This window comes from Nesoenas mayeri (assembly GCF_963082525.1).
Source record: "Nesoenas mayeri genome assembly, chromosome: 12".
Classification (NCBI taxonomy): domain Eukaryota; kingdom Metazoa; phylum Chordata; class Aves; order Columbiformes; family Columbidae; genus Nesoenas; species Nesoenas mayeri.
In genome coordinates, this window is record NC_137547.1 from 2,541,088 (window position 1) to 2,558,108 (window position 17,021).

Sequence of the window (17,021 nt, forward strand, 5' to 3'; positions counted from 1 at the left end):
CACGGCCAAGCCGGCACAGCAGACTCACCCAGGCGACCAGGACAGCGTTAAGGGCTTTAAAAAATAAATGGGTGAATTTTGCAGTGACTTCAGGTGATTACATCATCAGCCATCCCTTTGCCAGGACAAAACCAAAGGGAAGACAAAGGGCAACCAAACCCTGGCCAGGCCACCCCTGGCGGCTCCGTGGCTGCGCTCAGGTGTTGTCCAGCACCAAACAAACACAGCGGCTCCCACTAAAAGCGCATGTGCTTCGTGGGATGTACCCAGCTACAGCTCAGGGTGAAGGTGTGTATAACAGATATGAGCACAACAGAACTGCTAATATGGGAATCTGAAGAGGATTATATGGACTAACAAGTTAAACAGTCATCCATACATGGAGAAACTGATTCTGCTTTATTGCTTAAAAGGGAAAGGTTATGAAATGGAGCCGGTAATAATTGTCGCTGACAGCAGCTCTGTATAGATGGAATAAACCATTAAAGCATTGCTTTTACTTTTCTGTTTCCTGAATATCTTGTTTTCAAAACTGCTTTTACAGAAGTTTCCATCTTTGTCCTCTCAATTTAAAAGCAAAACCTCCATGTATCCATTTCTGTTTTCATAAAACATTTTAAAAGAAAAAAGCTCTTAGACAGATACTTACATACACACACGTAGGTACATAAATGCATGAATGTACCATTTTTTTGGCTTAACAAAAGCCTCAAAGGGTTTAGAAAAGAAATAGAAAAACGTTTGTGCTTTACTGTTACACTAACAGGAGTAATTATTTTTCATTCTAGGGGAACTGAGTCATGCTCCCACAGCTTTCTCTTCCAAACCAGTGTGAGCAAAGTGAAAACACGGAGAAAAGCCCGTATTTCTCTGAGGGTTTCCTGTCTCACATGGGAGGGCTCAAACACATTCCACCTCCCCCCAACTTCAATCAACTCATCTGCATAAAGAGTTCAGTAGAGAATTTCCACAACTTGAACCTGCACAATGAATGTCTGAGAGCCTTCAGAGGGTCCCTGGAGTAAAAAGGTCTCCATGGGGAATATTTTGAGATAATTAGAACAGCAGTATAGCTTTATCCAACATAAATGTTATTTGGAAAAAGTAATTAGATAATTAAGGCACACAGCAGAAAACTCCTGCCTGCAGCAGTATACCGCTTAGCTCATTCACACAGCACAATTACTTTAGAGTCATCAAATACATTTAAAAAAACCAACAAAGAAATACCAAAAATATGTCAGAGGGTTGTGGCTGTGGTTTGGTTTGTTTTTTTTAAATAAGTTTGTAAGTGGACTATCTTACCTCCTTGCTAATCCAAAGTCAATGATTTTAATCTGATTTCCTGTGTGATTTACACATAGTATGTTTTCAGGCTACAAAAAGAGAAGAGGGTACATGGAGTTAAATGCATGACTGAGAGACAGATCTAGCAAAAGGCTACAGAAATTTTAGATATTTCAACCACCATTTTTAGTATAATACCTTTCCTTCTAGTCCTATCACGGGAGAGAAGGATTTGACTGGCATACTGGGTTAGTGAAAGGTTTGGGTTTGGACCTCTCATAAAGAAGTTTAACTTCTGTTCCTGTATAACAGCATTCCTGTATTTCACCATAGCGACAAACTGACCTGGAAAGGGAAAGGCCCCCCTGTGTAAAATGGTAGAGTCGGTCTGGTGGTTGAGTCTTACTCTCTGAATTTACTCCTGAAATATAAAAGTGACTCCATAAAAAGCCACAAGAAGCACATCAAACGCATCCTCTGGCTTGCCCATGAAGGCAAAAGGTTTTTTCGGCTAGGATATTTTATTTTTTTTTCCATTGTATGCTGTGTTTTATGGCATGTAAGTGAACAGAGCTATGTGAGACTCCCAGGGGATTCTAAAGGAGTTAAAATATGCCACCAAGATCCCCACCATTTTGTTCAGAAGCTTGAAAACTTCAGTTGTCAAAAGACTTTTTTCTTCTTGTAATACTGAATCATTAATTGCTAGTACTAATATTCCCCAGCTGTAATTACAGTTTGCTATTTTTCCTTTTGAAATAATTTTACACATGATAGCATTTTGAAGAGGAAATGGCAGCATGTTAGCATGAGATGAAGGCAAAGACTAGAAACAGATTATGTGCGGAATAACTTAAGTGACAGAAAAATGTCAGAACAGAAAATGTTTTTTCTGTTGAAAAAGAACAGTTATTAAGGGGCCATCAGGAAAACATGTTCATTTGACTGCTGTTCAGTTCCAGGCAGAAGAAGGTTCAACAGGGAGAGAACAGAGCATTCAGTCTCCAGAGCTCCATTCATCCTGGCTGCTGAACTTATTAAGTCCATTCCTTGATGACCTAAATCCATTAAATGAAAAATGACTCTTGTAATTAGAGACTCTGTGGTGGTCCAAACCACAGCATCACTAATGAGCAGAGGGTATGAAATACTGACCTTCAGATCTAAATGCAGAATGTAATGCTGGTGCAGGTAGTGGACTCCCTCACAAATCTGTTTGGTGAACAGGATCGCATCCAGCTCAGTTAGGTGGTAGTTTTCGTCTGTGATCCGGTCAAATAATTCACCACCATCAAGACTAAAATTTTGACACAGAAAAGTGTTAAAAATTCCAAAATTCCTCATTAGCTCAATTTATTTCCAAATTGGGAACTTAGGCTCTCTAATTTAACAAGGGTCCTAAGAACACATCCAATATAAAGTGTATCAGGACTCTCAATGACTTCAAGAAAATAATTTCTGAGTGTGAAGTTAAATAGCAATCTAAATTCAGAAATGGAAAAATTGTTGTTAACACTTGAGGGGGATTCAAGTCAAACCCAAAGCCACAAAACCTGGTGATCCGATGGGGGCCTGGAGAACCTACAGGGAGTACCATACTATCTAATACTTGCTCATCTGATTAGTCTAGAGAAAAGAAGTCTTCCACCTACAAAATCTACTAAAACAAACTTCTTAAACTAAAAGTTGTTTTACATAAGCTGACATTTGAACTTAATTCTGCACAAAAATCAGGAGAAAATTACATCAGACATACAGCTCCAACAAGGTTCTGCAAGGTAAAAACTTCAGGTATTGATTTCAACATACATATTTTAAATGTCTTATCATATTTATATTTGCTTTGTATTATTTTTTCCTCCATGTCATTAACAATTAGTTCTGTAAGTTCTCAGTTTTAAGGTTATAAAATTTCAGGGTTTTGTAAAGCCACTGCACAGAAAAGGCAGCAGGTGCACATCATGAAAACTCTCTTTTGTGAATTCCGTATTTGATGGCGATCAATGTTCCTATTTAGGTTCAAATGAGGAGACATTTTTATTAATCCTAAAATTATTCGAAGTAAGCAGACCATGCATATGATTCATCACCTTCCTACCTTCTCCGTGTCTTTTTTAATTCTACTTAAAACACACCCTGCAAGACTCTGCCTGTCTGGGTCTCTCACCTTCACTCTCTCTCTAATGAGATTTTATTGACCCCCAACACTTTTATGTAATTTTGTAGCCAGGGACATTGTTGGGGCCTGAAAGTTAAACTTAAATGAAAAATGAACCGTAGTTTAGCTCTGTTCATTAGCAATCTTGTCATTTGGTTCATACCCTAAAAGATAACTGCTGTTCATACCATTTGTTTAGACTGTAATCTTGCCCAATATATAATACTTAACCTGAAGAAATTGCCTTTAAAACATATATTTTTCTCCTTCTGAAAGTGAAATCAACTCTCTCTTAGGCTGGGAAATCACGCAAGTCTTCTTCCCACCTTGGAATTATCACTCCCTATTTCCTTCAGTGACCTGAGAAAACCCAAACATCTGACAATTCCTGAGATCATTTAAACTTACTATTCCATGATCAGAGTGATATTATTTTTGGCTTCAAAAGCATCATAAAGCTGGATCAGATTCACATGATTTAATTGGTTCATGATGTTAATTTCATTTTTTACCTCCTCCTGAAAAAATAACAAATTAACAAAAAATGAGCAATATATACTTAAATTCCAATATATTCAAATACAATTTTTTGTGAAACCCAACTACAGCTGTATCACAAGTCTCACATGGACAGAAGGTTTAATCCCCAAAACAGGAGATGACAAGCAGTCATGCAAAGTCCACGCTGCTCCTTACTAAGAGGCATTTTCCAGTATTTGACCCAGGGCAGCAGTTCCGTGCTGGCGCCTGTGCTAAGGCCGGGCTTAGCGCCTGCTCACCCGGGTCCACTGCAACACACTCACCCTCTCTCTTGCTCCTTTCACTTTGATAATTTTGGCTGCCAGGTTGAGACCAGTCGATTTTTCCGTGCACTTGTGAACTTGCCCAAATCGCCCCCTGTTGATACCAAAGGAAAGATGGGAAACAGGCTTGACCCAGCTCACCCCAGAAACTCTTCATGCAACTATTCTAGTCGTTGATTAAAAATAGCACAGGACAAAGTGGACAGAATCAGGTGGCCAGCAGCATGGATCTCCTCTTTCTCTCAGCTTATGAAGGATTAGTTTTATCTTTCCAGCCAGTTGTTCAATGCTTACATTAAAATATTATGCCCCCTTCATATTACTACATTTCACTGTGGTAGGATGACCTGATGATATTCTTTTTCGGCTTTGTAACTGTACCCGCTTGCTGTCCTTCAGTGATGCATTAGTGGGTATATTAACAAAGATATTTCTGTCCTGATCTCATAACTTTTTAAATGACTATAAGACCAGTAACTGTAGCCACTCCACAGACTGCATTTCTTGCATGTTGTAAATTCTTCCCCATGTCACCCAGATAAGTTAATGCCCCTTGGGATGGTTTCTAAACACCACCTTCTTCCATCTTATTAAGCCATATTTGTGCTTGGATCAACCTGTAAATCAGAGCTTCTTGTCAGATAAGTAAGTATATGAGAATACAAAGCCTGAAGCAGCTGCAGACTTCCCATAAATGAAAACTAAACATGAGGACAAAATAATTATAAGTTCTCCCTTAGGTTTCTTTAACGTGGAGCTCAGCATGGAAAAAAAAAGTTTTGGAAGCTGCTTGACCTAATGGGCTGTGCTGACTTCAAGCGTTCTGAATCTGTCTGCCTGAAGGTTACAGGTTTTTCTCACAACACCAGCTGTGGACAGGATTATTATAACAAATGCAAAAAGCAGTAATCCGTGATCACAGTCAGGTGTCTGAAAATGGAACTGGGGCAGAAATCAGTCGTCTAAGGGACACCCTCCCCTCACACCCCAGAATCAACAGATACAAAGAGCCCAGCAACAACAGCCCCAAGGTCTCGGGGATGGACCTGCTGGCTCTGGCTGCAGCGGGGCCGGCTGAAGAAGCCAGCGCCAGCTCTCCAGCTCACCGCCTTTCTCCACGCCCTGGCCACCACCAGCACCACAGCATCAGGGACAGGGATGCTTACCCCCCCAGTACTTCATGACGACAAACGGAGTAGCACGTTGTCACCTCTGTTTGCTTGACGCTCACTATGCGATGTTCGAAAGGAGCTGGAGGAGAAGGGCTGTCATCTGAAGAGGAGACAAGCTGGTCACCAAGATGTTTCTGCACATATCACTGCACCCAGTTCCACCTCCCTCACACCAGTGATTTCCATCCACAGAACATGCACACAGAATCACAGAATCACAGAATCACAGGATCCCAGAATCCCAGCCTGGTTGGTTTCAGGCCCTCTGTAGATCCCCAGCCCAGCCCTGCTAACACAGGGTCACCAGAGCAGGTCACACAGGTGGGTCCAGGCGGTTTGAATGTCTCAGAGAAGGAGACTCCACACCCGCTCTGGGCAGCCTGGGCCAGGCTCTGGCACCTCCCAGCAAACAAGTTTCTGCTCATGTTCACATGGAGCCTCCTGTGTTTCAGTCTGTGCCCGCTGCCCCTCACCCTGGTGTTGGGCACCACTGAGCAGAGTCTGGTCCATCCTCTGACACCCACCCATCCATTGATCAGATCCCTCTCAGCTTCTCTTCTCCAGCTCAACAGCCCCGGCTCTCTCAGTCTCTCCTCATCACAAAGATGCTCCAAACCCCTCAGCATCTTCATAGCCCTCTGCTGGACTCCCTCTAGTAGTACCTTGTCTCTCTGTGGCAGGATGCAAACCCTCCTCTCTCCCTCTCCCTCCTTCAGTATGGAAGGAGAAGGCACATCTCCCTCTGTCTCTGCTGTTTGAGGCTGACACCTTCTTTTGTTTGGCCCCAGAGCCCCTGGCCAGGGCCATTAGGAGAAAGGAGTGTCGGGGCGCCAGGGAGCCGCTGAGCGCCTGCGGCCAGTGTGGGGGATGTTTGGAGGCTTCAGGGGCACCCACAGCCAGGGTGGGGGTGCAGAGAAGCTTCTAGAATGCCCACAGTCAGATCTGATCAGCCAATATAAAAACGAGATTCTTGTCGAGACTCCGCCCCTTGTGGCGGGTCTCTCGGAGCACGAGCGAGATGCTGCCGCCGAGAGCCCCCCCGGGATGGAGACTCCGCTTGCATTGCCACCACGGGTGTGAGTAAAATTTCTCCTTGCAGGATTGTGAGTATATTTATACTTTTCATGCACATTTGCACGTGTAACTTTCCGTGCTCAATATGAGCATGTGTAAAATTAATCCTCGCATAATTGCAGGTGTATTTTCCTCCCGTGCTTCCACATATGCACGTGTAACTTTCTGTGCACGTTTGCACGTGTACTTTCCGTGCTTAATACAAGCACGTGTACTTTCTGTGCACATTTGCACGTATAACTCTCTGTGTTCAATACGAGCACGTGTATAAATTATTTCCTCACACAATCGCGGGTGTATTTTCCTCCCCTGCTTCCACATAAGCACGTGTAATATTCCGTGCACATTTGCACGTGTATTAACCCTCGCAGGATTGCGAGTGTATTATAAATTTACCCTCGCAGAATTGTGAGTGTACACTTCCCGTACTCACTACGAGTACGTGTATCTCTTCAAAATATTCCCGCAGCGTGTTCAGGCAAGTGCGTACTCCTCCTGGACTCAGGGACGGCTCCGGCACTGTTTTGGTGAAGCCATGTGCTTGCACTCTGTGGACCGCCTGTTGTATTAGTTGCTGCCCCTTCATAATTTTCCTCAACTGATATCCGAACCTGTATTCAAGTCACTTTTGGAGTGCTAAAACCCCGTTTCTCACCGGTTTAATAACAGTTGTTTTGGACCCTGTTGTCCCTTAAACTAACCTCGGGGTGCCCCCATGACACCCTCATAAACTGGAGAGCCCATCACCTTGTGTTTTCTAAGTGCAATGAGAAGGCTCAGCTGCCTCCCGTGCTCCCCATACCCACAGCTCCACGTCACCACGCTCCTGCGCTCCCCACCTTCCCCACAGCTGCTCCTCAAGGGATGAGCCCCGTTCCCCAGCCGGGCATTGCTGCTGTGGAGCTGGGACCACACGATCCCTCCCACAGCCCTAGTGCTGCGGGGGGCTCTGACAGGAACCCCAGGGCCAACACATCGCCCACGCGAGCCGGCCCTGACTGCTGAGCAACCGCTCAAATAACCACCCTGAGCCGAATGTGAGTGTGAAGCTCACTGCCCACTCTCCCATCTCTTCTCTTTGCTTCGTGTCCCTCTAACACACCATTATTTTTTCCTCTACTGGAATTCAGACAAGCACCGAAGTATTTGGATAATATTAGGCATGCGATTCCTTCACTATTTTTAGAGCGGCATGCAAGTAAAATAACCATTGCATTTGCAGCTAGCTGTAAGAAGGGAGGTGCTGAAAATACCCAAAATATCTTTTACTTCAAGTTAGGGATTTTACTGCTAACAGTCTTTTACAGATGAGGAATAACGCAGTAAAACCACTGGACACCTTCACAAGATCAACATCTTAGTTTATGCATTAACAAGAAGAGGTCACATGAAAAGAAATATCTGGAAGTTTGAAAAAATTACACTCAATCTGTTAATCATTCTATGGCAACTGGAAAGACCAGCACAAACACACAGCACTGTTAAACAATGACAGTTATCAGTAAAATCAGGGAGTTTCTCCTAGCAGCAACACTTCTGCAGAAAATGTTCAAGTTAAAGCTGCAAACATTAACATTACAACTATTAAGTTTAATTAGTTCCTGGGAAGCTAAAACAGTTAAAAATGATCCACTTAACATTCAAGTTTTTCTAGGGTAAAACTTCCGTAAACCAGTTTTTGGTGTCCCCCATTTAAAGCAATTTCATAATTAATCACCAGATATCTTATGCTGCAATTTAACATGTATTCAACTCATCTTCAGCCCTTGCTGAGAAAGTCAGATCCGGGTCAGGACACCCACTCCTATATCAAACCCACGAACGCCACAGGCTCAGGGAAGAGCGGCTGAAAAGCTGCCCAGAGGAAAAGGCCCTGGGGGTGTTGGTGACAGTGCCTGAACATGAGCCAGCATGTGCCCAGGTGGCCAAGAGGCCACCAGCATCCTGGCTGGTACCAGCACTGGTGTGGCCAGCAGGCCCAGGGCAGTGACCGTCCCTGTGCTGGGACCCGGGGAGGCCAAACCATGAATCCTGGGGGTAGTTCTGGGCCCCTCAGCTCAGGGCTCAAAATGGCGGCCAGAGGGGTGGTGGGATCACCTCACAAGAAAGGCCTTGAGGTGCTGGAGCGAGTGGAGAGAAGGGAATGGAGCTGGTGAGGGGCTGGAGCACAAGTGTGATGGAGCGGCTGAGGGACCTGGGGGGTTCAGCTGGAGAACAGGAGCTGAGGGGAGACCTTCTGATCTCTGAACTGCCTGAAAGGAGCTTGGAGCCAGGGGGGGTCGGGCTCTGCTCCCCAGGAACAAGCGCCAGGAGCAGAGGAAACGGCCTCAAGTTGCGCCAGGGGAGGGTGAGGTTGGATCTGGGAACAATTTCTTCCCCAAAGGGCTGTGGGGCACTGGAACAGGCTGCCCAGGGCAGTGCTGGAGTCACCATCCCTGGAGGGTTGGACAGACGGACATGAGGTTCTCAGGACATGGGGCAGTGCCAGAGGTGGGTTGTGGGTGGACTCCATGATCTTGAGGGTCTATTCTAACCAAAATGATTCTGTGATTCTATGTACATTCTGGGACATACACACATCTGTGCTGCCAGAAGAGCTTACGCCCTGAGGTCAACTGTTCACACAATAAGCAATAAAAGATCTATAGCAAACATCACAAGAAAGACCACAGCAAGATACTCTTCCTCCAATATTTTGCTGCTCTCTGGACGTCCAGTCCATAGTTGCTAAAGTATACCTGGTTTGCATACTCTGTCTTAAGGAACAAATGCTGAATCTAAAGAAAATGGATTTTTTTTTTCAAAACTACTAATACTTCTGGTCACACATATACTTCACTCAATTTTATTTTTAAGGAACATTTTTCCCAAAACACACTTCAAAAGGAAAATTACTATTAAAATAATTTGTACAAACGTTAATTCACTTGTTATTACATAGTAAAAGGTACCCACAGCATTCAGATTAATGCTCCTGAACTGGAAGATACAGGTAGTCTACTGAGCAGTATTCCTACTGTTATTGTATATTTGGTGTAGATATGTATGCTGTATAGAACACACACAGTTAGCACAAAAATCTCAATGTAATAGTTTCCGTGAGTAACTGCAAGCAACTTACCGATGACGGTTTCACCCTGAGAGGGAAGCTCTTTGCTGGCCTCCTGTGACTCGGTTGTCTCTGGTGCTGTTCCTGCATGCTGGTGGGCACCACCTCCATTGCCCCCCGAGGACATGGACTCAGATTCTCTCTTCTCAGAACTGGCATCCTTCAGAGATTCTTCTGCTTTTGCCGCGTCTCGATGGATTTTCACTTCTGCTCCCAGATCTTTCATAGGCTCCTTCACAGAGCTATTCTGTGAGGTTACAGGCTTGCATTTTAATTCTGATTTCTCTTCAGCCTTTTTTCCTGGTTTGGGCTTGCTCTGAAATGCCTGTTCCTTCCCTGTTTGAGGTGCAAGTTCCTTTTGCTTATTGTCCCCTTTCACTTCTTGATTTGGCTCAGTGCTGATGTTTTTAGAACTCGGTTTAAGTTTTAATTTGTCAGGCAGTTGTTCAACTCCTTCCAGTTCTGCTGACGTGGAGTATGGGGATTTTACTTTGGGACTCTTACCTCTGTTATTATTTAAGTTTCCTTCCTTGATCATCTCCATCTTTTCTTTCATTTCAGCCGTGTGTACATTGATGGATACCCTACAGAGCAAATAGTAGACATTTTATACAGACAAGTAGCCTTGCTTTTGTAACTTTGTGAATGAAGAAAAAACTATAAACTTCTGAAACCACAGATTTCTACAGTATTAAAGAAATCTAGCTGTATCAATCCTCTTAGGAAATACAACACTAAGGGAAGAGCACCAAAAAGCATGCTGATGCTTTTTCTGTGTCCTCATCTTGTGTATACACCTGCCTTCTGCTCAACACAAAGTGTCTGACACTGCCAAGTATTAATCCCACCAACTGAAAGCTCACCCACTTTTTGCAGCTCTCACAGGTGGTCTAATACACCACCACCGATGTGGGCAGAGAGGGGGTAGTGACCGCCTGAACAAACCACAGGCTGATTATCTAAATGGTCATATGGCTCTACAAATCCAAATGTTTGTATCCATCCCCATTCTCTTCCAACTGGCTGACCTGCACACTCAAACGTCTGTGCTTGTGTCTTCTGAAAGGACAGAATCCACAGCTTTCTGTTAAAAACCTGCTATCTCACTACATTAAATACATTAAAAACTGTTACTGCTCCAACTGTCATAAGCCCATAGTTTGATTTCAGTGAGGTTGAATTTAAACTTGTGAAGCTGTAAAGTAGATCTTACACAACAGCAAGTAAAGAAAATTTCTGATGCCTAGGAAAGAATGCACCTCATTTTCCAAACAGTGGCCTCTTTTGGTGAAGCAACATTACAAAACATGTTATAAATGTTTCTGCTTTTGCATAACAACAGCCTGAAGTTTCTCATTTTCAGCACTTGGAGACCTATGCATTGTGCTGTGGATCTCTGAGGCAGCCGAAGCAGCTCTCAGCAAACACCCCGCGGTTATCTGCACAAGCTGAACGCAGTTGGACTCTTGGGCATTTCTTCAAGCAGGGGAACACAATGTTCTTTTGACACATTTGCGTGGGCTTACGGCTTCAGTAAAGTTGCATTCATATCAGAGAGGCATTTTTCACCCTTCTGTGCCTTCACATAGAGCGTCACCCGTGGCCGGTGTGGGAAGGGCCGTGGCTGCCCCGGAGTTCGCTGCAGGTTCTGCCTCCTGGGGACCCGGCAGCCGCCTCCTCCCGAGCCACAGCCCTGGGGCTCAGACACCCCTGTCCAAGCCACCCGCGCTGCTGCTGCCTGTCCCTGAGTCCATCACCCGGCACACCAGGGGAATCAGCACTGACTTCCATGGGGAACCAGCAGCTGTTCCACACCACCCGATGCACACCTTGAGCCACCCTGCCCCGAGCAGCGCCCATGCGGGGACAGACACAAGACCAGAGCTCACGGGACAGACCTGCTGGGACCAGGGCTGACAGGGCAGACCCGGGCCCAGGGCTCACGGGACAGATCCACTGGGCCCAGGGGTCACGGGACAGACCCGCCGGGCCCAGGGGTCAGGGGACAGACCCGCCAGGCCTAGGGATCACAGGAACGGACCTGCTGGGCCCAGGGCTCTCCAGCCAGAGCCTCCAACCCGCCAGGAAAACACAGAGAGGTGCCTCTTTTCTTGGGGTTACCACAGCAATCAATTGGGAGATAACAATGTCTATAAACTGTACACCAAGTTGTTCCTGAATGTTGAAGAAGAGGCCACAGTGGCAAAAGCTTCTGCTTTCTCCTGCCACATCCATACACACAGAAACACATCCCAGTGTGCCACTCTTCACAATGAACCATTTCCCTCCTGAAGCCCTCTGTGCTGAACTCAGGAGAACTGTCACTTATTTGGGTAATTTATTCTTCATTCACCTTTTTGGGTTATTTTTTTAGAGTCCTGTAATCCCAGGAGACACCTTTCCCTTGCACAGGAAGATTTAAGTATCCACCCTATATTCACAAGCAGTGCTACAAATTCAAAGTTTTCAAATTAAAGTACACACATATAAAAGCAGTGTCATGTTCTTGTCCAGGGTTCAGACACGGATTTGCACACACAAGCAATGGGGAAATTTCACACACAAAGTCGCGTCCATATATGTGTGTATGTCTACCACCCATACATACATAAACAGCTTTATATCCACCAGCCCACACAGAGAAGGCAAGGTAGTTAAAATTTGCCACAGGATTTCAATTTTTGGAGGTTTGGTTGGTAGGGGATTTTTGGTGTGGGTTCTTGTTGGTTTTTGTTGTGTGGGGTTTTTAAATTGAAATAAATGGAATTAAAATGAAATTCTAAATAAATCATTCAAAATGAAATGGATTATGAAAGGCGTATTACAAAACACCTATGTCAGGAAAATATTAGGCTAATAGACATTAATAAATGAACAATCTGGTCATATCTTTAGGTGACCAAGGCATAAAAAGCCCCACAAAAACACCGAGGACAGCAAACAAAACAAGTTGTTTGTTATTGTCGTATACTAGTAAATATTTCAAATTCCTTTCACCTCTACGGTTATAGAAACAGAAGAGCTGGAAAGGAGTGAGTGGTTTATAAATGTCCAACCACTTGAGCTATATTCGGGCAGTCACCTTTCTATCTCTAATACACAGAAGCCCTGATCATGTAAAACAATCTCCCACACATCCAGCCCTCTGACCCCTTGGCTTCACAGAACCGCTTGTAAGGTCTCACCACTCCTGCTCTGATGTCCCCCTGGATCACGCCTCAGCAGGAGTTGCCTCCTTTAATGACCTCATTTTCCTTTTTTCCCTCTTCTAACACATGAAATGGCTTCAGATCACACAGAAAGCTGCCACAAGGCTGTTACCTGGTGTGTGTCACTTCACACCCTGTGTCTGATATAGCCTGGGATGTGGAGGGCACAGCTTCCCGGGATGCCGCACTGCACGGTGGAGCTTTGTTTTCATTCTCTCTGGGCTTCTGATGACCAAGCGTCCTGCAGCACTCATCTGGGCACGGGGCTCTGTCCGTATCGTGTGCTTCAGCAGGAACATTTTGGTTGCCTGCGTGATCTTGATTTACAGAGGGAAGACCATTGTGTTGATTCAAAGTTTTGACACCGATGTCCTTTTGCTGTTGACAGCTCTTAGAGCCATGTGTTTTGCCAGCACCTTCTACTGCCTGCTGCTGCAGTGTCCTCTCCTTAACTTGGGGTTTGGAGTCAGCTTTGTGGGCCACAGCACTAGAAGTGTTCACCTTCTCACGCGCTCCTTTGTTTTCATCCAGCTTTTTCCCACTTTGTGACTCTGAATAAAACAAGTCATTAATAAACTATCATTGACAAAAGTGACAGCAAAACAGAGAGGGAATAAAGCAACCCACCATTCAAAACAACTGTCCTGGTTTTGTTAAAAACAAGTTTTTCTTTCAGTGAATTTTACCTGTCAGCTAAAGTCTTCATATTAACTGCATTTTCCTGGAGAACCAGACACATGTTTTGGTAAAACCTAGCAATGGAATGCAAACTTATTGATAAGCATGGATGGACATCTCGCGAGAGGGGCGACGAGAAACAACTGACCAACTGTGTATAACATTCCATTCATGTGAATACTTCATATAAAATCGGAGATCACGAGGATCTCGCTCTCTTTTTCCCTATGGCCGACCTTAGGAGAGGACCTTGCTAGTCGTCCCTGCAAACTGAGGCCTAAGTGACAGACTGAATCCAGCTCCGGTTGGCTGTGGAGTCTAATCCAGGACTTTGGGTGCTGGCTCTGCAGCTGCTGAGACTTTCAAGATTGGTTTTGTATATTTTGTATTATTTTCTCTATTCTTATTAGTAGCATTAGTAAAACATCTTTAATTTTTTCAACTCTCTTCTCTCTGTCCTTCTTTTTCTCTCCCGATCGCCTCTCCTGAGTGGAAGTGGGGAGAGGGAGGGGCAAAAGGGGGAAGTAGGGGGAGGAAGAGGGGGTTAATAATACATTTGTCAGGGTTTTATTGTCACCCCGCAATAATAACCCTCGACAACAACCTATGTGGTCACGTACATCTGAAAAGGCAGCAAGAACGGCCTCCCCCCCCGCCCCGCCGAAATGTTTAAAATCCTTACACCAGCAGGCTTGAGACAGTTGTTATTATTAATGCCCGTGGCTTAATCAGAGGTTTAGCTGCTCTGCTGGCTTTCCAGCAGCATTACAGATAGAACCTGGCTTCCCATAAAGCACACAAACAAATTGCAAGGCTCAAGCTCACTGCATCTAAAATCTGAGATCACTCTGTGGGTAATTATAGCAGGTGGTTCCGGGAGCACAGACCCATTCAGGACCCTCCTGAACCCGATACACCCTCTACGTGTTTAGAGGGGCAGAGACACACTGAACAAGACTGAGGGATTTGAGACAGTGCCTCTTGCATTTTCCACTACACGACAAGAAGGTTCTTGAGCACCTTCTCATGACAATGGTTGTGAATATGAACAGTGGAAATTTCTAGGGTAACTCCTTTCCCACGCACAGGTTGCTGGTAATCAAGGTTAGCTCACAACCCTGTGTAGCTTTTGGGTCAGAATTGTGAGTATCAGCTTTATTTTTGTCAGTTGCTAAACAATGAAGCGAAAAAGGGGATTGTCTGTAATTTAAAGGATTCGCTGACCATTTGTAAAGACAACAGCATGACAGAGCCTCCTCACCATCACCTTCACCCCTGTTGCAACTCCACAGGCATTAATAATGGATGCAATAGGACAATGCCCTGACAGATGCCTCCTAAATAGGAATCTAGCCCGGACATGGCAATGAAACTCACTGATCAAAAAAAGATATTCCCAAAGTCAACACGTCCGCTCTTGACAGAGTGAGAGGGGGGAGGGCTGGTTCAGATGTGTCAAAGGAAAATAATTTATTAGGTTTGCTATATGGTATTGCCTCTACCTTCATGGGATCTCTGAACAAGTGCTGTTCTCTTAATCCGGCTCACTGTAATTGCAAAGCAAGAAAACTGTGAGGCCAAACAAAGGTGCTGCTTTTAGTTTCTCGATCTTCTCGCATTCTGTGGGGTTTGATCCGGGGGATAGATCATCTTGCAGAGGAGGTGAGAACAGCTATACTTTCTCGGTACTGGCGCACAAAGTTACTCAGTTACATTTGAGTAATTCAGGTAGTGGGAAACAGCAGGCTATTAATTTCCAGTTTGTCTGCTGCACGATCTAGCGTCAACGTTTGCAGCATGCCTGCAGTGATACATACCTTCCAGAGGCTTCTTGCCTTCAGTTTGGGTTCCTCTGTCACTAAGCACACGCTTAGGTTTTGCACCACTCTCCTCAGACTTATCTTTGGCCTAAAAATGACAGGAGAACATAAAAATAACAGTTATGGCCAAGAATGTTTATTTGCCAGTAGGTTCCTCCAACTGTGTAGGTGTTCAGACTCTGTAACATAGACACTAACACCTCTGATTGTCCAGATTTTTAGTTACTGCTGTGTTTAATCCCTTCTTCCAAACTCTCTCCGCTTCTGCAGACAGGCACACTTCTAAAACAAGATGACATGGAATAACACGAGCTCATTGCTTTCCAAAATTCCCACTGTCAGAGATTTTGTCTCCTGTCATCTTTACTCATATTGATTAAAAACCATAAAACATAAGAGAGAGATTAGAAAAAGAAATGATACGGTATTTCTGTTGCTTTTTGGCTGATGACTGAAAGATAAGCAATTTCTCCAAAGATATTGTTAATATATTTGCCTCAAGGCATCTGAAGATTCATTCTTTGAGCTATGATAGAGGTGACAGCAGAAAAAGAGCCTCTAGCTTTATGGCAACTCTTGTGTATGTATTGGACATTACACATGGTTAAAAACAGAATTGTTGTCTTTCAGAAGCAGGTTTTTGTTTTTAAGCAAATTTCTTCCTCCAATTAAGAAAGCACAGAGGAGGAACATTTTGTAATAGCACCACTAAACACTTCACACAGCAATACACTTGAAATAAAATTTAAACTAAATAACTAATATTTAGCAAAAAGCATGACACAAAAATAGGAAAAGGCATAACATTTCTTGGTTCACATGTAGTTAAAATCTAGTGATGAGCAGAATCCTATCCTTAATTATACAAGCAAATAAGCAACATTTCAAATTTTTGCAGATAACTGATTACAAAATTGCTGCAAATCAGCCCCTTCATCTGTAAGTAAAAGCGGTTAAGAGTTTTATGCTCCAACCATATAGATTCCACAAGAGAGCCCCCGAAAACAAAACACCCAAAGATTAAGAGTAGTAAAAAAATCATTACCATTTTTATTACAGCTCTAAGCAAACCTGCACCGATGATCAGGGAGAACATTATTCTTGCAAAATCCTACGTGCAAAGAAAGTCTTAGATAAGTGACAGATTAATGCTGATGGGTTTTTCCATCTGTTTGGTTTTAAAATAAGAAGTTAGAAGTTCGCATCTAATGAAGCTCAATTCATAGTCTTTTATCCATTTGACTTCAACCCCACGAAACTTATTCTGTAAATACTCCCATGGCATCCCTGGAATGCTGTCACACCATCAAACAGTTCCCTCAAACATGAAAATGTGACGTTCCCTCCCATCCCCACAGCGAGTGCACTTGGCTGAGCACTCACCATCGCAAACAGCAAAGCTTGGGAAACAGAGACAAGCAGGTACCAGATTATTTTGTGTGAAACCTCCATGCAGCGGTGGAGCTCTTTGGACATGTCTATGCTGCTATTGCAGAACAGGCTGCAAAAGCCAGAGCAAAGTCAGCACACGGCTCAGCGCAAGGCGAGTTTTTTGTAAATTTGCCTGTGCTTTGCTCCACGTCACCCTGACGAGGTCACACACAGACGCTACTGCACTGGTCTAAGCCTCGTTCACACTTCCCTCAGCAACCCGTGGTCAAAGTATAGACATATCTTAAGGTCTTATAACTGACCTTACGTTCTGCTTTCA

General features: G+C 44.2%; 1 protein-coding gene across 4 annotated transcripts in view; it reads right to left on the reverse strand.

Annotated features, from left to right (window-relative positions):
- Window positions 1-17,021, reverse strand: part of MYLK3 (myosin light chain kinase 3) — a gene marked incomplete at its 5' end in the record, with an annotated part of 36,629 nt that overhangs the window by 5,997 nt on the left and 13,611 nt on the right. For 2 of the 4 annotated variants that reach the window (XM_080351748.1, XM_080351751.1), the window contains 9 exons: window positions 1,306-1,376; window positions 2,443-2,584; window positions 3,854-3,963; window positions 4,249-4,342; window positions 5,415-5,520; window positions 9,616-10,187; window positions 12,925-13,363; window positions 15,308-15,398; window positions 16,356-16,421. In XM_080351748.1, coding sequence (XP_080207874.1) covers window positions 1,306-1,376; window positions 2,443-2,584; window positions 3,854-3,963; window positions 4,249-4,342; window positions 5,415-5,520; window positions 9,616-10,187; window positions 12,925-13,363; window positions 15,308-15,398; window positions 16,356-16,421 — 1,691 coding nt within the window. The remainder of the gene's footprint in view (window positions 1-1,305; window positions 1,377-2,442; window positions 2,585-3,853; window positions 3,964-4,248; window positions 4,343-5,414; window positions 5,521-9,615; window positions 10,188-12,924; window positions 13,364-15,307; window positions 15,399-16,355; window positions 16,422-17,021) is intronic. The other 2 variants (XM_080351750.1, XM_080351749.1) reach the window with 2 other exon arrangements.